This window comes from Apium graveolens, chromosome 3 (genome assembly GCF_009905375.1).
Source record: "Apium graveolens cultivar Ventura chromosome 3, ASM990537v1, whole genome shotgun sequence".
Taxonomy (NCBI): Eukaryota; Viridiplantae; Streptophyta; class Magnoliopsida; order Apiales; family Apiaceae; genus Apium; species Apium graveolens.
The window spans coordinates 29,163,434-29,183,043 of NC_133649.1; the positions used below are offsets into that span (position 1 = coordinate 29,163,434).

Genomic DNA, 19,610 nt, shown 5'->3' on the forward strand with positions numbered 1-19,610 from the left:
GTGTCAAATATTTAATTGATAAAATTCGACAGCCCTTATGTAAAAAATTGTTAGGTCATTGCATATCGATTATGAAAAAGGGCAGACTGAAAATTTATAATCATTGTCGGTTAATTTTATTGTTACGAGACTTTTTGAGAGGTCTACAAAAATAAGTTTTGTTGGTGTTATAACCTAATTTTGGCTGACCTCGTCTTCGTCCAGAGAAGTAGACTTCGGCCTACAAAGAGAAAAATGTGAGGGATGATCCCCCGATTCACCTCCGGTGTGAGAATAAGTAAATCGATTTTAGAATTGGGTAATTAAGAATATGAGAGAGTATTGATGATTGTGTTTGTGAATACTGAACCTCTCCCTAGTGTATATATCCTCCGGACTGAGTTAACGTCCCTCCCTACTATCTTCGGCCCGTTCCACCTTTTAGGGATAGTGGACGTTGTGGACAGGAGACATCGTCGTCTTGTTTAATGGGTTGCTCCAGATCTTCAGCCCATATTTACTTCGGCCCAATCTTGACACATGGGCCTATCGTAGTGGGCCTCCAACATGTCCCTGGGCTTCGGCTACAAATGGATTTCTGAGGTGAAGTCCAAATGCTTCAGCCCATGAGCTATCTTCAGTGGTGAGCGTCGGTTGGGGAACTACGCCTGTCTTAATGAAAATAGTTGTCCGTCTCGAGACATGCGAGTCTCATCTTAACAGTTGAATTCTAAACGGTTGGATCTCACCCGTTGGTTTCAAAACCAACGTCTCTGGGATAAGAAATCTCAAGGGTCATATCCCTGTTTCCCCTATATATATATCCTCATTCTATTACAACTATTCACTTTAATTTCTCCGCGACTACAAAACTCTTTGCACAAAGAAGGGCATTTCTTCCAGGGAACCAGTTACGGGTAACGCAAGATCTCAGTTCCTTCAATAGCCTCTGTGGTAGGGTAGGGGGTTACCAGGACGAATCTTTCTGTCTTTTCTCTTCTTTTCTTCTTCTTTCCTTAGCATTTTGCTTTGGGGTCTTTAGGGGAGGCCAAAGCAGACTGTTTGTGGGTTTTGAACGTTCTTCAGAATTTTCAAGCTCTTAGAACAATCTTTGACCCTTGGAACCGTGTTCGGGTTTTACTCTGTTTCTTCTTCTTCTTTTTTCTTTTTATTTGAGGTCTCGTTGGGATTTAAAGATGGCATGCAGGTGTGCTGTGAGTCTTGGACATTCTTCAGGATGCTCCAGACTTACAATACACTTTGGGAGCCGATACCTCGAGTCCCCCAGAAAGTGCTTCGTCTCATTCCCGAATCGATCCTGGCATGTTGTAATCGGCCGCCTTTATTTCATCTTTTCTTTTATCTTCGATTATGTGGTCTGAGTACATGGCTAATTTTTCCTCATTTTCGGATGCAGAGCTATGGATCAGTTACATGTCGGAAGACCTCCAGTACCAAGTGGTCCGGCCCACTTCAGCAGCATTACTTCCTTTCCTACTGCGAACAATCCGACGCAATAAAGTCTTCGAATATAGAGGAATTTTATGCTAAATACCAGATACCGAGGGGGTATTACCACCTTTACCAGCCGAAGAGATCGAATCGCTTCTACAATTTCCCTCATATGCCTTCAAGCTGCGGTGGCCGTGCCATCGGGATATCCGAAGCTGCCTTTAAATGCGGCTTTTGGGTTCCCCTTCTGAAGTTGCTGAAGAAGCTTTTTTGGCATATGAAGATAGCACTTGCCCAGATGGATCCAAACGGATTCATCCACATCAATCCCTCCCACTGCCGTTGCATGGCGGTGAACGTCGAACCCTCTTCCCGTCTATTCTGGTTTCACTATGATTTTCGACGGAACGGGAAGAGTGCGGGGTTATACACTATCATCCGTAGGTCTGGCCGTGGGGATTGGTGTTTCACCAACTCTAGCAACAAGAAGAGCCACACGCACTGGTGCTACATCTCCGGCCTTTACCTGGAGGAGTTCGGAGTTTGGCGTGAAGTCGAACCAAGCCGTCTAGTGATGCCAAAGCTGTCACATGAAGAAGCAACAAATTATAATTCTTTGGTATCTCTGAAGATGGCCAAAGTCCCACTAACTAGTAGTCAGGACAGGGATTGGCTCTTCGCTCTATAAGGTAATGGCAACACCCTTCCCTTATATGTTTTTCAAGTTTTTCTTTTTTCGTCTATATATTTATTGTGCCCCGTTTGTTCGGCGTCTGATACTTCCTTTATCTATTTTGTTCTTTGCAGTGTCTACCTGACAAGCAATATTGGAGAGGAAAAGGAAGAAGGCTGAAGAGAAGTTGGCCTTGGAGAGGGCGGCTACTGGATCTTCTCGCCCCGAGGATGCTAACACTCTGGAGCCGATCATCTCGCCTCCTCATTCTCACACTCCTTCTTTGGAGCTAACAGGGGAGAATCGACCGGAGGCCTCTGAGGCTGCCTCTGACCCTCGTAAACGGCTTCGGGTTCCTGGTGGCCAAGTCATTGAAACCTACACTCCGAAGTGGGGAGTGTTGTGCTCCGATTCTATCCTCTCGAGGGCTCCTGCCGCCACCAGAGAGGTTGGCCCTAACCTGTGCAGGGGTTTGATGTTTCCGAAGGACCAGCCGGTTTATGCCACGGTTGATCTGTTGGACGCCTACACCGAGCTTATTGCTCGCCTCACCATGGTATGTCTTTTTCCTTAGTCTTTTCATTTCCTGCCCCCTTTTTTTGTTTAACTGAACACCCTTTTGTTGCTTTGCTTCATGTTGTTCCTTGGGTATTTGCTGTGGACGACAAGGTCCAGGATACGCATGCGAGGATGCAGGAGGTTTCACATACTGAGGTCAGGGCGACCAAGGCAGAGGAAGAATTAAAGAGGGCGTCGAAGCTCTTGCGGTGTCCGAGGGGCAGGCCTCAGCTTTGTCGAAAGATAAAAAGAACCTGGAAGAAGAGCTCTCCCAACTGAAGACAAAGGTCACCAGGAGGGAGATCCAACTAAAAGCTGCAAGAAAGGCCTTTCGGAAGAAAAAGAAGAAGCTGGAGGTTACCGAGAAGAGGTGCTTCCATATGGGTTTCCACGAAGTGGTTGTTCAGGCTCACAACAAGGGCTGGGATTATAAAGCCTTATTTGAACCAGGCATGGACGACCCCGTCGGGAAGGCTGTTGTTGACGAGCCTCTTCTTGCTTCTTCTGGCCCTGATGAAGACCTCTCGGACTAATCTAGTATTTGTAATTATTTTGAAAATTTGTATGAACTAAATGCCTTCGGGCTTGCATATTTGTGCCTCCGGGCTGGATATTTTATTGCCTTCAGACTGTTTTTGAAATATTTACCCTTGGTGCATCTTCATTTCCATTTAAATTTGTCATTATTTCCCGTATTATTTTTACTTCTTCGGCCTCATATTGGGCCTTAGTAAATTTAAAATTTTCTACTTCTTCGGCAACCTATTTGGCCTTGGTAAAATTTTAGAACTTTTACTTCTTCGGCCTCATATTGGGCCTTAGTAACTTTAAAACTTTTTACATCTTCGGCCACCAATTTGGCCTTAGTAAAATTTTAGAACTTTTACTTCTTCGGCCTCATATTGGGCCTTAGTAAAATTTTAGAACTTTTACTTCTTCGGCCTCATATTGGGCCTTGGTAAAATTTTAGAACTTTTACTTCTTCAGCCTCATATTGGGCCTTAGTAAATTTAAAACTTTTTACATCTTTGGTCTCCAATTTGGCCTTAGTAAAATTTTAGAACTTTTACTTCTTCGGCCTCATATTGGGCCTTAGTAAAATTTTAGAACTTTTACTTCTTCGGCCTCATATTGGGCCTTAGTAAATTTAAAACTTTTTACATCTTCGGCCACCAATTTGGCCTTAGTAAAATTTTAGAACTTTTACTTCTTCATCCTTATATTGGGCCTTAGTAAATTTAAAACTGTTTACATCTTCGGCCACCAATTTGGCCTTAGTAAATTTTAGAACTTTTACTTCTTAGGCCTCATATTGGGCCTTAGTAAAATTTAAAACTTTTTACCTCTCCAGCCACCAATTTGGCCTTAGTAAAATTGTAGAACTTTTACTTCTTCAGCCTTATATTGGGCCTTAGTAAATTTTTTAAAGCATAATGCATGTCTTTGGATAAACACTATATTGGCCTGTTTGTTGTCCCTATCCGAAGTTTGCAATTCAAGTTCTATAATATATAACTAGGAATGTATTATTCATTGCTAAATTGAAATGGGAACTGGAAACACATAATTTTCATTGACACACAATTGTTCATACATGTCTTTCCTTTGGGGAATTCAAATTGCAATACAGAATTAAATGACAGAATTAAATAAACTGAAATCAGCTAAAAAGGCTTCGGATTGCTTACTGAAAAAACTTTCTGAGTCTAGAAGCGTGCCAAGTATTTTTGATCGGTTCCCCGGTCATGGTCTTCAACTTGTATGTCCCTTGCCTTACCACTTCAGAAACTGCATAGGGGCCTTCCCAGTTAGCTATAGCTTGCCTTGTTTAGTGGGCATAGATGTGGCTAGTTCCCTTAGTACTAAATCACCCACAAAGAAGCTTCGCCTTTTCACTCCCGAATCATAGTACTGGGCGGTTTTAGATGGTATTTTAATTTTTTTTATTGGCCGCTTCCCTTTCTTCTTCCAATAGATCTATATTGGCCCAGAGACCGACCTCGTTGTTTTCAACTTCAAAGACTTTCATCTGATGGGACTCGAGGCCCACTTCGATTGGTAGGAGTGCATATGTCCCATAAGCTATTGAAAAGGGAGTTTCTCCTGTGGACGACCTTGGTGTCGTTCGGTAGGCCCACAAGACCCAGGGAAGCTCTTCATCCCACAGCCCCTTTGCTTCGCCTAACCTCTTCTTAATGCCATCGAAAATAATCTTGTTTGCCACTTCGATGGTGCCATTTCCTTGTGGATGTCCCACAGAGCTGAATTTATGTTGGATTCTGAAGTGGTGTAAAAAAGTTCGGAACTTGTTTCTGATAAACTGACTGTCATTGTCAGATACACATACTTTGGGGATCCTGAACCTCAGTATGACCTGCTCCAGCATGAATTGATTCACCGCCTCTTCGGTTATGGTGGCCAAAGGACGAGCTTCCACCCATTTAGTCATATAATCGATGGCGACTATACAATACTTTGCCTGCTTGGTAGTCGACAAGATTACCACGATGTCTACCACCCACATGGCGAAGGGTACGGGGTTCAATACTGAAATCATCTTATCCGAGGGTTGCTTCGGAATTGGGTTGAATAACTGACATTGCCTGCATTTCTTTGCGTATTGATTTGCGTCAGCCCTTAGGGTCGGTCAGTAGAAACCTTGTCGGAGAATTTTGAAGGCCAAAGCCCTTCCGGTGAGATGTTCACTGCAGATGCCCTCATGGACCGCCTCTAGAGCAAGTTTCTGCTTTTCCGTATCCAGACATCGGAGAAGCGGCAATGAAGCCGACCTCCTGTAAAGTCTCTCATTTATAATGGTGTAGTTGGCTTCTCTGTATCTGACTTTCTGCGCTTCCTTCTTACTGAGGGACAATGTTCCCTTTTCTAAGAAGGCTAAAATCGGCGTCATCCACGTTATCATCTGTTGAATTGTATGCACTGTTTCTTGTAGATCGAAGGGGTCGTCACCTCGGTCAGATAAATGTACCCGGTGAGACTTTGTGTCTCGGCCGATGTGAGCCGAGATAATGCATCGGCTCTACTATTGTTTTCCCTAGCAATTTGGCTTAGTTCAAGCGATAGGAAAGACAAAGATAGTTCTTTTACTTTGGCGGTATAGGCTCGAGTTTTCGGCTCCCTTTATTGTATTCTCCCGAGAAGTGTTTCACTACCAATATGGAGTCACTGAACACCCTTAAATGTTTTACTTCGAGGTTCTTCGCCAAGCTTAATCCAGCTAGCAAGGCTTGGTATTCAGCTTCGTTGTTGGTGAGGAGGAAAGTAAACCGAATGGCTTGACAAATCTCAGATCCCTCGGGGGACGACAATATAAAGCCTGCCCCGCATTTTGATCCAGCTACTGACCCATCAACAAAAGTTTTCATTTTCCCGGTTGCCGAATCAATTGCTCTTCGGGCATGAGGTCCTTTTTTCTCGTAGAAAGTGCATTCTACCATAAAATTGGCTAGTGCTTGGGCTTTTATGGATGTTCTCGGAATGTACTCCAAATTATATTCACCCAACTCGATTGACCAAGCGACCACCCTCCCTGAGGCTTCGGCTCTTGTCAGAATTTTTTGAGTGGCTGATTGGTCACTATTTGCACTGTTCTCCCTTGGAAGTAGTGTCGCAATTTTCGGGTGGCCACGACCAACCCATATGCGAACTTCTCGACATTTCGGTACCTGGTTTCAGCATCCTTTAACATATGAGATACATAAAAAACTGGATGTTGGTTGCCCTCATATTCTTTCACTAGCACTGCTCCCATAGTTCGGTCTGATACAGCGAGGTAGAGTTGCAGCGTTCCATTTGGATTCGGCCTCATCAGCAGGGGGCCTTAGTCAGATAATCTTTCACTTGCTCAAAAGCCTTTTGGCAATCGGGACCCCACTCAAAAGCCTTCGAACCCTTCAACACAGCAAAAATGGATAATGCCTTTTCATCTGACCTTGATATGAAACGCCGAAGTGCCGCCAATTGGCCTGTTAGCTTTTGAATGTCTCTAATGCACTTCGGAGGCTCCATGTGTATTACTGCCCTTATCTTCTCTAGGTTGGCTTCTATGCCCCGTTCACTTACTAGATAGCCCAGGAACTTTCCACTAGCAACTCCGAATATGTGTTTGCTTGGGTTGATCTTCATATTATTCTTCTTTAAAGTTTTAAAATATTCTCGGAGGTCTTCGGCATGGTCTCAAAAAAGCGACTTAACAATAATATCGTCCACAGAGCATTCCAAGTTGCGGCCAATTTGTTCTTTAAAGACCTTGTTTACCATACGTTGAAAAATTGCCCCCGCATTTTAAGTCCGAAAGGTATTTTGTTATAAGCGTAAGTTCCCTTTGGTGTAATAAAATCTGTCTTCAGGATGTCTGCTGTATTCATGGCAATCTGGTGGTATCCCGAAAAAGCATCGAGGAAACTAAGAACTTAGTGGTCGGCCGTGGCATCTATAAGCTGATCAATGCTCGGCAGGGGGTAGTGATCCTTTGGACATGCTTTGTTGAGGCCGGTGTAATCTACGCACATCCTCCATTTATTATTTGCTTTCTTTTCCACCACTACATTGGCGATCCATTCTGGATACTCAATTTCTTCAATAAACTTGGCTTCTAATAGCTTCTCAACTTCGGTTTCGATAACTTTATGTCGCTCTGCGGCAAATGTCCTTTTATTCTGTCGGACGAGATGAGCCTCGGGCTTCACATTTAGACAATGTTTGGCCGTCATCGGATAGAGCCCTGACATTCTTCGGGACCCCATGTGAAGGCGTCATGGTATTTTCTCACTACTGCAATAAATTTCTCCTTCAGGTCGGGTTTCATATTTTTACCTATACAGACCATCTTTCCCAAACACCCGGCGTATAGTTCGACCTCTTCCACTTCGGTCGTCGGCCCCGAATTTCTCCAACTTAACGTTTAGTAATTGTTTACTGCCACTTGATTCGGCTTCCGAACGCTTTCTTTTCCCATTTGAATCACTTTCTTCATATTCTTTGCCTTTGTCAAGATCTTCAAGCATAATTAGTCTTGCTATTTCCTGGTCTCCCCTCATTTCCCCTACCCTTTTTTCTGTGGGGAACTTCAGCTTGAGGTGAGGTATGGATTCCACATCTTGGAAGGCAGATAAGAATGGTCAGCCGAGGAATGCATTATACTGGTTCTCCACTCTCACAATATAGAATTTGACCTATTTTTAGCAGTATATGGCAGTTTACCAATAAGAACGGGAAGAGTGATTGTACATTCACAAGGGATGTGGTGTCCACCGAAGGCTTCGAGCGGTGCCTCCCGACACGGCTTCATTTCTTGTCCTGCCAAGTTCATCTTAGTGTATGTCCGATGGAATAATATGTTTGCCGAACTGCCTCCATCTACCATCACCTTCCATATATTGTTCTCTCTAATTATGGAATTGATGACCAAGGGATCCTCATGAGGTAGTATGACGTCCTCATAGTCCTCTTTAGTGAAGGAGAGGGGCATGGCCTGTCTGGCGGGGCTGAACTGAAATAAATAGTAGACTTGTCGAGCATATCTCTTCCTAGCATTCTTGTTGTCCAGACCAAGGGCCCAAAATGGTCTTCACTTCTCCCTGATACCTTTCTTCGGGCCTCGTGTTTCTCGTGTCAGTTTTCTCCAGCTTGTCCCTTAGGTCTCTCATAAATTCGTTTAGTTCTCCGGCTTTAATTATTCTCTCTATCAACTTCTTCAGATGGAAACATTTATCGGTGTTATATCCCTTATCTTGGTGGTAGTCACAGTACTTGTCTGCATTCTTCTTGTGATCGGCCATTTTCATTTTCATTCTCGATCCTCTCTTCGGGGCTCTCTATACACCTCCAGAATCTCCATCTTTCTTCGGATATTCTCATCCCTCACATATATATCATTAAGGGACTTAGGGGGATAATCTTAAAGTGAGGACAATATCTTCTTACCTTTAGTCGGGTCCAATCCTGTAGTCATGTATACCATAGCTTTGGTTTTGTTTAAATTGGTCACCATTCATGCTTCCTCCTTGAACCTGGCTAGATAGTCGCCTGGGGACTCATTCGCCCTCTTTCGGCAGTGGATAAGGCTTTCGGTGTCTTTCTCTCTTCGGCACAGAGGTGAGTAGTGCCTTATGAATTTTCCCTTCAACTGTTCATAGGAGTGAATCGACCGTGGCCAAAGTAATTTTTACCACATTGACGCTGCCCCCTTCAGGTACGTTTTGAACATTTTACACAGCATCGCCTGGCTGTGACCCATGCCAGTCATTAATAGTTCATATTTGTCATAATAATCTTCCGGATCTCCCCTTCCATTGAACTCTGTCATCTTCGGAAATTGTTTCTCATCTCCTTGGGGTGGCCGATACGCCTCAATCTCCTCGGTAACGACCGGTTCCCTGTTGAACTTTTTGTCCCCAAACATGGCCTTTTCTAGCCTGGAAAGTCTAGTGCCGGACACGTCATCGTCTTCCTTCCTATCAGAGTTCGATGTCAAAACGACCTTCGTTCTCCTTCTCTTGTGGTATGAGTCAGAGTCCTGTGACTCATCTTCCTCAGCGTACACCTGTTTCTCCTTTCGAGAACTCTTCGCTCCTTCGATTTCTTCAAGCGACGCCCTAAGCGCCTTCTCCTCCAGTTTCAACTCTTCTCTTCTCAGCTTGATGTCATTGAGTTTCAGCGCGTCGGCTTCCCTCTTCCTAGCCTTCGCATGTTCAGCCTCCTCGGCCTCTTTCGATTTTCCCTTCTCTTTAACTATTCGCTCAGCCCTCAACTTCCTCAACATGGCATGTTCCTCAGGGGTTGGGATTATTTTAGCCTCCTCATCGAAATCTGTCTCCAAATTTCGAGGAGTAATAACAGATTGCAAGGTGTGGTTGGGTTTTGGGTCAGGGAATCCTGGAGGCCTTTGGTCACCGTTGTCGTTAGTCATTGTCTCAGATCTCTATACTTAATCATGTATTCCCACAGACGGCGCCAAATATTATAATCTAATTTCGGTTGACCTCGTCTTCGTCCAAAGAAGTAGACTTCGGCCTGCAAAGAGAAGAATGCGAGGGATGATCCACCGATTCACCTCCGGTGTGAGTATAAGTTAATCGATTTTAGAAATAGGGTAATTAAGAATACGAGAGAATACTGATGATTGTGTTTGTGAATACTGAACCCCTCCCAGGTGTATATATCTTCCGGTCTGAGTTAATGTCCCTCCCCACTATCTTCGGCCCATTCCACCTTTTGGGAATAGTGGGCCTTATGGGCAGCAGACCTTGTCGTCTTGGTTAATCCAGATTATCGGCCCATATATACTTGGGCCCAAACTTGACACATGGGCCTATCGTAGGCCTCCAACTGTGGGTTTAACTCCCAGCCTAACATATATGACGTTGTAAGGGCGGTAATATTGGATTTTGAATTTTGTTTGTTTTCATTAACAATCGATTTTCCTCGAGTTAAAATTAATTGAAGATTAGGGAAATTGTCTAATTTAGTTAAGATAATAAAATTTTAATAACAAATCATTTCAAATCGTATTTATATTGATCGAATTATTTTCCTATCATTTCAAATTTTTATGTCTGCAAATTGGATATGGGTTGAATTTCAGCTCTTCTCAAATAATAAACATATTCACCTGCAAGGAACACCCTTAGTTTAATGAAAAGATAGAAGTAGCACTTGTTCAAAGCCTCTATGAAACTTGATATCTGACCTTACTTATCCTTTGCTTGTTTATAGGAAGACATCATAATTAAGCTACAAAACTTGTACAGGAAAAATAGAAACCTTTCTCCAAGCAACAAAAACAGAATCTGTATAAACTAGTATTAGGCCATCCCTTTCTTTTCTTTTCACAAAAACTTTCACCTATAAAACCTTCTATCAAATTTCTCCCTCCTCAAAATTTGAGGACCTCCTCTAGTAAATTCTCATCTTATTATCCTAATAATCTCCAGCACAATGTCTTTGACTCCTCGTCCTCGCGTAGTTGTCAATGGAGTCCAGAGAATGAGAAGGAACCATTACTATTGGTGTCCACATTGCCAACGGACAATCCGGATGCCTAGATCTCAAATTTGTTGCCCTCTTTGTTTATGCGACTTATGGTACGAATTTGATGTGTCAAGACCCAGGCTTCTGTTAGATGTCTACGGATCATCAAGACGTGCTGCATCTGGTGCATTAGACTACTTAAATCTCATGCTAGAGCCCAACCCGTTCCGATCACTTAATCCTGATTATGAGAGTAGATACGATGACATTGTTCTGCGAGTTGGAGGACCTCCTCGGCCACAAAGACACATCCCTCCACGCGAACGCTTATATGTCCACCAGGAACCTGAGCCTTCAGTTGATGAAATGGAAGAATTGAGACCTGGCCCCGGTCCAGCACCAGCTTCTGCGATTGAAAGGTTACCAGTTTTGATTCTAACACCCTCCCATTTGATCAGTGACTCTCATTGTCCTGTTTGTAAAGATGCATTTGAAGTTGGTGGGGAAGCGAAAGAGCTGCCTTGTGGACATTTCTACCATTCAGATTGCATTGTTCCATGGTTGCACCTGCATAATTCCTGTCCAGTATGTCGCTATGAGCTACCAGATGATCCCGCAAACAATGACAAACAAAATGATGAGGACTTTATTCGAGTAGCCAGGAATTTGTTAAGCTGGAACTGGACTCAAGTATTGCTCTCATTGTGGCCTTTCAATTTACTGTCACGTTGGACTTCTGCTTCTACAGAAGGTCAGTTTTATACTTAAATAAATCATTTTAAATGGCATCAATTTGTAATTATGGCAGATATTGTGTTTAACAGAACTTGTACATATTTTTGCAGATAGATCCTGGTGGATGATTTTTTAGCTAAATCTCTCTTCCTGGGACTGGTGCAACTTTGTAAGTAGATGTAGTCTTATGCTGCTTCAGTTGCTTCTTGGCCAGGTAAGTTTTTAGACCAAAGCACCACTTAAAATGGATATAGGCTGTCATGTTTATATAATATACAAATTTAATTTAAGACGCAAATTGCATATACGTCCTTCGAATTGCCACTCAAGCTCAATGGCATAATATCTTCAGAGTTAACAATTTTGATTGCTAAATCTGGCTTTAGGATGAGGACAAAATTAAAATTGCAAAGACAATTTGAAGGGCAGGGATGCAGTTGTATATACTGTTTTTTTCATAACTAACCTCTCTTGTAAGAGCATTGCAGTATAGTTTTGTGCTTTTTCATTATTAATCTCTCTTGCAAGTATTGCAGCTTGGTCTTGCAAGACTTCCATATATTTTATATAGCTCTTGATCAAACTGGGCGGAAGAATTGCTGAGGGTTCTAAACTATAAATTATCCATTTAACTAATTAACAAACAAGAAATCGAAGCTGATCAACTGCCAAGGGATTTGCATGGCGCACCAGTACAGTTTCATATGATACGCACAATAACCTAACAGCCTAAACTCCAATCCATCCAAGTATAAATTCAGAATATGCACTGTATAGTCATTTCATGTATTTGTTATCTCGCGTCTTGCTTCACGAGTTTGTAAACTACAGTTATGTTCAAAATATAGAACAGTCAAACTTGTCTTTCTTTTCTGTATGTTATGCTTAGCTAGTGGTGCAGATGCTCAAAAAGAACTTTTACAATTTACATTTAACTTATACTAGGGAGGTCTTCTTGAAATACTGCACCACAGCATTAGTCTTGATAACCCAACATCTTCACTAATTCCCTTTGGGAAAATTTTCTGATGTTTACATGCTATCAGGATGTATAATAGAAGGTCTGCCACCTTTTGGCTTCAGTCTACAACTTCTCCATTTTGTAAATCATATGCCCCAAAAAAGAACTTCCCAAAACACTTCAACCATGTTGACAAGAGAAAAACTGCAAGATATAATCTCTTCTACGCTTAACACAACCATTTGCCGATAGTTTGAGAAGAAGCCAGTTAACTCTATTCCCAGCACAACCGATGTAATGCCAAGAGCATGACGATCAAGAACGTCCCGGTCTTCAAAGGAGGGGCTGTAACATAAGCTGCCAAGTAAGAAGAATACAAAAAGATATCAAAAATAACCTTCAGCAACAAAGAGTTGTCCGGTTTAGCAGATGACGCAAGCATTATGGATATATGATAATTAAGTACAATCAAGCAGAAGCCATACATATTCCTAGTTTATAACCCATTAAGTTGAGTTTTAAATGATTGTTTAACATTTGAACTGGAACAAGAATAGATATAAGCTAAATGTAACATGATGCAGATCTCGAATACTTGTGCGCCTCGATTATTGGAATTTGGATCATTAATCCTTTATAAAACAGTGTATCCCCTCCATTACACAGAAGAAAGAATTCAGTCTTGCACTTGCAGCTTGAAGTACATTTCTTGCATCATACAAAAAAACTGAATAGCAAATTATAGTATCAATGCACTAAAGTTGCCCTATCCGTGAATTTTATTAATTTTTTAAAATAAAGGATACATTTGATGGCTGACAATTTTCAAACTACATAGTTATACAACAATTTAAACAAGGGCGAGGCGAGATCATTCATTAGTAAACTAAATAAAGATTAGAAGCAACACAGGTATAAAGCAAGTTTTTTAAAAGCATTAAAAACACCATTGCATTTTAATATTTTCAACCAAAGGATAAATACTTCATACATTATGAATTAATTTAAATATCTCCATGCCCTTATATTCCATATGAAATATGTAACTAAAAATTCAGCATGGACAATAGAGTGACTATATACATATTGGGGAATTAGCAATATTGTAAACCAAACATATGCTATTTAAAGAATAAATTTACCACTCTGCCAGGTTAAGAGAGAAAATTAAAAAATATTCACAATTTTGTTATACGAACTTACATGATGAGGATGGCGAATTTGAACTCTTCCCATTTCTCCTTTCCTCATCTGGACTGGAGCTATAGGCTACAGATGGCAGAGGGGATAGACCTGGGGTCGTCTGAGAGGAGGGAGCCTTGGGAGTTGCAGGAGTCAAAGAATGAGGTGAAAGGGTTGGAGATGGAGACGAGTAACTTGGAGAAAGTGGCTTAGACCATGATGGTGCGGGGCTTGGTGAAATTTCAGAACCACATTGTGGACTAGGGTGAGGAGGACTAGTATAAACAATTGAAGGCTCGGGAGAATTTGATATGGGGGTTGGAGAATAATAAGGACTGACAGAAGGGCTTGGCGTAATAGGGTTGTTACCATCAGATGGTGAGGGAGCGTCACAGTCATGATGACAAGGTGATCTATGATGGAGGTGGGGCAAAGGAGCAGGTGAATACGATGGAGAAATATATGAAGGATATAAAGGTTCTACATATTCATTTCCTCCCGGAGAGGGTGCAGGAGAAGGTGTTGGAGAGGAAGCATGAAGAGTATTCCTGAGGTATGAAGATAGACTAATTTGCTTTACTTTACCAAAAACAGAGTTGTCAAGGCCAAGATTTTTTGAGGGAGACCCTGTGATTGTTTGAGCAATCTGCTTTAATCTCTGGGGTACTATGCCCCCTAGGTCTGATGTAACTGAAATCTGAACCGTAACAGGGGTATTTGCAGTTGAGCCGATTTTATTTGTGAGCTGTACATACATGTTCTGCACTCAAAACATAGTTATTAGTTTCTGATCAGATATAGACAAGCTCAGGGTGTGCCATTTTCTGATGAATCTATGGTTGACACCAGTACATGCAAGTGCCAAATGTTGACTAGGAAGAAAACAATCTGTCCAAGCAATTTATACCCAGGACATAGGATGCAGCGGGTACTCGTAATTTTTCTTTTATGACACACAATGTATAAAGCACGAATCACAGATGCAATTTATTATTTATCCACATTTCATTATTATTTTGGATAAACCATAATATATCTTGAATGCATTGATCATTACAAAGAATCAGCTAACTTACAAAATGTATTAGACCATGTCCAACAGTGGTGTTAAAATTCATATAGATATTCCTATATTCTGAAATCAAAAAGTGATTTTTGATGTTAAAATAGAACTTGTGCTCCAATGTATAGTTTCAAAAATGACACCAAACATATGTAAATAAACCTATATGTCAACTACATAATCTTCAAATGCACAATTATATTGGTCACTGCTACTTTAAGAACTCATTTCCCACCACTTGCATGCTTATGCGGAAATTATAGCAACATCAATGTTAATTCATAGATATAGCATCTCTTTTAACACCACCATTGGACATGCGCTAAAATGCTTCACTAATTTCCAATGGGGTTTATTATTCAGCTATGTTGAAACAATATATTAAATCCTACTCATCCAATCCCGGAAGAAACAGACCCTAGAACACCCTTTATGAAAACTCATATTAACCACTTGCCTTGGTAAATGAATGAAAGTAAAATGGTATCATACCTCATCTGGTGCCAAATGTAACCCCAATCTCAATTGTTCCTTCAGCTCACCAACATTTTGTTTTATATCATAAATCGAATTATGGAGGGTAAAGTTGAAGAAGATTTGCGGTATCTGCCATAAGGAAACAGATTCAGGGATTACAGTGATACCGCCCGGAAATTTTAAAATCTCAAACAAAGCTGGTTGTCCAAATGTTGAATTGGTCAGAGTCAGGTTTATCTGTTGAAGAAACACCCCTATCAAAGATGATCTCAGCACACTTAGATACACTGTGTTTACTGGAGCATCCATGCGATCAGAAAGCAAGCCGAAGATAACATCCGTCGAATTTATTACATGTGCAGGGTGCATTGAGAGTATTGCAACCTGAACAATTAGGCAATCATTAAATTATTTTTACAATGAAAAAAACTGAAACCAATACAAAGAGCATAAAGTAAATATTGAGTATGAACCTTCATCGAAGGGACCCCTATTTCCTCATTGATATCATATTCAAGTTTACTTATGACTGGAATGAGTACCGAAACTGGCTTTTGCAGTCTGAAGTATGCCTGAACCGTTGCTGTAATCAGAATAAAAGTACTAATTATGTTGTTGATAACTAGCAGCAAGCAATTTTGGATTTCTAATAAAAAAAGGTTAAAGCTAATCTTAAGACTTGTACACACAATGAGATATTAAAATCATTCATAATTGAGAATATAAAGCCTAAACTGCGTAGTCTGAGGCAGAAAATTGAGAATATAAAGCCTAAGGTGCAAAGTCTGAGAGAAAAAGACAATTTGTATACTAAAATAATGTTATAAACATGATCTGAATATGATATCAACCAATTGAAAGATAAATTACTAAGCTGCTACTTATTTTACTAAACATTGTCATATGTACGTACATCGTGCACCATGTAACTCAAAGGTTCTCTATTCTTTCCACTAAGTAAGTTCCTTATCTTTCTAATTTTGAATCTTAGTTCAGGATGAATTAATAGAAAGGGAAAATCCCTGCAAAGATCGATTATTGTGAACTTTTAGTCATCATACAATGTGAAAATACTAAGAAAACCACTAACAACTGTAGCTCGCACCCCTAGAAATCCTCTATGTTTTATAGATTATTGCCTGTTGAACCCTTTATGGATTCTAGAGTTCTCCTAGGCATTCATGATACACATTCTCCCCCGACCCCAAACTCCTAAAGCTGTGTTCACTTGGACGGAATAGAATGCCGTGAGAACGGAATGAAACTTATATTACAGTTCTAGGGTATATTCAGATACACTAGAATATTATGAACACGACCTAGAGTATGTGTTGTAAGTTGTTTAGTAAATTGAAGTTTAAACATTCTTGTGCTAGAGTTCTAGAATATATCAAGTAAAATTTAGGATTCTAGAGTTCTCCTAGGCATTCATGATATACATTCTAAAGTTCCAACACGAGTATGTTTACTTGATCAGACAACTTTTCAACAGCTATTGAAACAAGTCCACAAGCAATGCACAAGCACCCACAGAAACATATGATTGTTATAGCTAATAACCAAAGGTATAATAATAATAATGGCTTCAATCAAAGGACACTTCATAAATGGAAATTCATATGTTAAGATACTCCACATAAATTCATTTCCAAATACGAACTTCACATTCTCAAATCCTCAAAACAAAATCCCCTACTGCCTTCACAACAATTAGACAAAAAACAGCAAAACTAAGTTAACAAACTTAAGACATACATAGTAACATATACATTAAAAACAGCTCATCCCATTTGGCATACGATACCGAAAACATATAAAGTAAGCAAGCACACTAATTCAACCCCAAAAATTCACATACCCAAAAGCCAAATGAACAATTACAATCAAATTCAAAACCCTAATCACAAGAAAGAACAGCAAAAACACAAATTAATCAAGAAAATCACAAAATCAAACCATACCACCATTCTTGATATACTCTTTAGCATCAAAACCAGATTTTTTAGCATGATGAGGCAAGCCCCAACGAATAGCACCCAGAAACACAGAAACACTAAGAATCACAACCACAAAACACTTAAAGCTGACAACTTTACAAACACCCCCCATTGAAAAACAGATCCCAAAGCCATTAAAATGAGACCCATCTCCATTAACTTGTTGTTGATGCAAAGGCAATTGCTGCTCACTGATTTTCCCCATTTCAAGAGCATCTGTACAAACCCAACTCACCTGTTTTATTATCTTGAATTACAAAGTCAAGGGAGAGAGTATTGTTGGGGATTATAGATACAAGACTAGTGTGTGTATTTTAGAAGGTGATGAAGAACAAGTGTTGATGGTGCCACTCTCTCTCCACTCTCTCTCTAGACACAACTGTCACCGAGTTGCAGCCACTTTTTTATTGTTTTTCCTTTTAATAAGTGTACATTACATATACATCTGTTTTTTTACACGCACATTCGGAAATATTATTATTGAACTGGACCTATCTTAATTTACGTAGAGATAAATATTTATGTCCCTGTCCCTGTCCCTGTCCCCCACACCATTTTATCTTATTTATTTAAACAAATCACACTTTATACCTACGGGATTTATTTATTACACTGGTGCAGGTGTTTACAGAAATCGAATTTTTAACCTCCGTAAGGTAATAATAGCTCAACAACTGCGTCAATTATTTGTTAACATGTATAAGATTTTTCTTATGAGACACATGGAAGTATTTTCACTCTGTATTTTGAAATGTTTTTATCCAGGTTCAAAGATTCATAAATGTGTAAATATTAGTTGCAATTTCAAATACTAAAAATAACATAATTTAGTTGATTGTTTTTCTAATCAAAACAATTAATTGTGTAAATAGATGAATTCGGCTTTGGAGATTTGTTTACCGAACGTGGAGGAGAAGCAAAGGCGAAAGAGACTATGAAAAAAGGAAGTGAATTGATAAAAAGAAAGTGGAGGCTTTGGGAGTTTGGGTGAAGTTTTTGTCACTCCACTCCGCTCACTTTCTATTTTCTTATTATATTAACAATTACAATTACGTTTCATTTGAAATTATATAATCCGTCAATGTAGGTTCTTTTTTAATGTAATTTGCATCGGCTAATAGAATTGGTTATGAAAGCACCGTTCGTGATTTCTAACTACATACTTTATTGTGGATTTTATTTTGTGTTCGACAACTTGTATATGGATGGGGGCAAATGTAGAAATAGTGTTGCTTGCATGCATGTTATTGGATTCTTGGTTAATTTTATGACTATTTATCATTCTACAAGTTTAGACTTCATTGCATCTTAAAAAAAATATATTCTCTCTCGAACAACAAATTAAGTGTTCGTATATAGATTTACGGTTAGAAAAATGTGGATTTTATGTCCATATTGTCAAGTTATTTTTGAGTCATAATTAAGTGAATAAGTATTGCGTGTGCGTAATAAGTGATGTTTGAAATGTATGCTCCTTCCTGTGAATTTTGCAAGACACTTTATATCACTTAAAATGATTAAGAGATGAATGAGTTATGATTATTTAAAAATCATCCTTTAAGAGTGAAAAATGCTAGTGCCAAAATTATATTTCTCCCGTTGAAATGAAAAATATTATACAGCAGGAACACTTGTGGAGTTTCCAAATGTGTTAGTAAGGTGTTCATTTTATCTCTTATGTATAAATTACGAGATTTCGGGGCAAATATGAGACTTGTGGAGACTTTGAATTTTCCGCTTGTGCGACGTGCGAACATAGCAGAAAATTGGCCTCTCTAATCAAAGATTAGTTTTGATAAATTTTATTTTTACGGGGTTTGGGCGTGTAAATAAATAATCATTAATTTATTATTTATAATTCGATTCAGTTTTGGTATATTAATTCATTTCAAACAAAATTTAATGAACACGATTAATTAAATATGATGAGTAGTGCACACATTTTTCTGCGCCAATATAATATCATTACAGGGTTAATACTATGTAGTCCAATACACACTCAAACACAAACTATATTCGCTCTGGTGATAGTGACTTGCGTGTTCAAACTCGTCGAAGACTATAATCTCGTAACAACGTCGTTTTATCGTTTTATCCCATGAGACTATCGTCTCGCACATATGGTGAGAGGCGAGCTAGTTTTAAGGAGACAGGTCTTCGCTAGACTCGAAAATCTCTTGTTTATATCTTTTTTCGTGCGTTCTTTTGTATATTCAATGTTATATTCACACTATTTTATTCGCACACAGATTGTTAATTGCGTGTACTAGTCGCAGAGTATATTCACAATCATTGAGGATAATATGTAGAGCATATGAGGGTAACATACAACATATTTGTAAATGAACTGAACTATTTGTGAACAAATTTGAGCACAGCTCGATAAGAGCTCGGTTTGTTAAGGATTCGAACTCAAACTCGAGCTCGAACTCGAAGATATGTGTGTTAAGCAAACGAGTTTGAGCCGAGTTTTGACATGTGCAGCTAGAGATCGACTCGAAATTGTTCGACTCGTTATAACTAAAAAAAAATTAAATATATCTT

At 39.8% G+C, this 19,610-nt stretch overlaps 3 protein-coding genes across 6 annotated transcripts; 1 reads left to right on the forward strand and 2 right to left on the reverse strand.

Annotated features, from left to right (window-relative positions):
* Positions 1-5,763: 5,763 nt before the first annotated feature.
* LOC141714046 (uncharacterized) lies at positions 5,764-6,688 on the reverse strand. The gene is made up of 2 exons (XM_074517591.1): positions 6,521-6,688; positions 5,764-6,345 (listed from the first exon to the last, which is right to left on the reverse strand). The coding sequence occupies exons 1-2, from the start codon at positions 6,686-6,688 to the stop codon at positions 5,764-5,766; spliced, it is 750 nt and encodes a 249-aa protein (XP_074373692.1).
* Positions 6,689-10,555: 3,867 nt separating this feature from the next.
* On the forward strand, positions 10,556-12,567 carry LOC141712023 (uncharacterized). 3 transcript variants are annotated; one of them, XM_074514781.1, is made up of 3 exons: positions 10,556-11,402; positions 11,497-11,600; positions 12,433-12,567. In XM_074514781.1, exons 1-2 carry the CDS (start codon positions 10,619-10,621, stop codon positions 11,520-11,522), a joined length of 810 nt encoding a protein of 269 aa, XP_074370882.1. In that variant the 5' UTR covers positions 10,556-10,618; the 3' UTR covers positions 11,523-11,600; positions 12,433-12,567. The 3 variants fall into 3 exon arrangements, with proteins under 3 accessions (XP_074370882.1, XP_074370880.1, XP_074370881.1); XM_074514779.1 differs by lacking the exon at positions 12,433-12,567 and adding an exon at positions 11,923-12,059; XM_074514780.1 differs by lacking the exon at positions 12,433-12,567 and adding an exon at positions 11,773-11,993.
* Positions 12,568-12,587: 20 nt separating this feature from the next.
* Positions 12,588-17,476, reverse strand: LOC141712022 (uncharacterized). Of its 2 annotated transcripts, none has more exons than XM_074514778.1 (5): positions 17,031-17,476; positions 15,543-15,652; positions 15,085-15,453; positions 13,551-14,289; positions 12,588-12,692 (listed from the first exon to the last, which is right to left on the reverse strand). In XM_074514778.1, the coding sequence occupies exons 1-5, from the start codon at positions 17,269-17,271 to the stop codon at positions 12,622-12,624; spliced, it is 1,530 nt and encodes a 509-aa protein (XP_074370879.1). In that variant the 5' UTR covers positions 17,272-17,476; the 3' UTR covers positions 12,588-12,621. The 2 variants fall into 2 exon arrangements, with proteins under 2 accessions (XP_074370879.1, XP_074370878.1); XM_074514777.1 differs by having other exon boundaries at positions 12,588-12,704; positions 17,031-17,475.
* Positions 17,477-19,610: the final 2,134 nt, after the last annotated feature.

Bases quoted from the DNA above. Each gene is read 5' to 3' on its own strand.
- LOC141712023 (XM_074514781.1), top strand. From the start codon at position 10,619: ATGTCTTTGACTCCTCGTCCTCGCGTAGTTGTCAATGGAGTCCAGAGA. The intron at 11,403-11,496 runs GTCAGTTTTATA...ATATTTTTGCAG, and splicing joins GACTTCTGCTTCTACAGAAG to ATAGATCCTGGTGGATGATT.
- LOC141712022 (XM_074514777.1), bottom strand. From the start codon at position 17,271: ATGGGGAAAATCAGTGAGCAGCAATTGCCTTTGCATCAACAACAAGTT. The intron at 14,290-15,084 runs GTATGATACCAT...TTTTGAGTGCAG, and splicing joins TACATTTGGCACCAGATGAG to AACATGTATGTACAGCTCAC. The intron at 12,705-13,550 runs GTAAGTTCGTAT...CTTACTTGGCAG, and splicing joins AAATTCGCCATCCTCATCAT to CTTATGTTACAGCCCCTCCT.
- LOC141714046 (XM_074517591.1), bottom strand. From the start codon at position 6,688: ATGGAGCCTCCGAAGTGCATTAGAGACATTCAAAAGCTAACAGGCCAA. The intron at 6,346-6,520 runs GTGAAAGATTAT...TGCTGAAACCAG, and splicing joins GCCAAAAGGCTTTTGAGCAA to GTACCGAAATGTCGAGAAGT.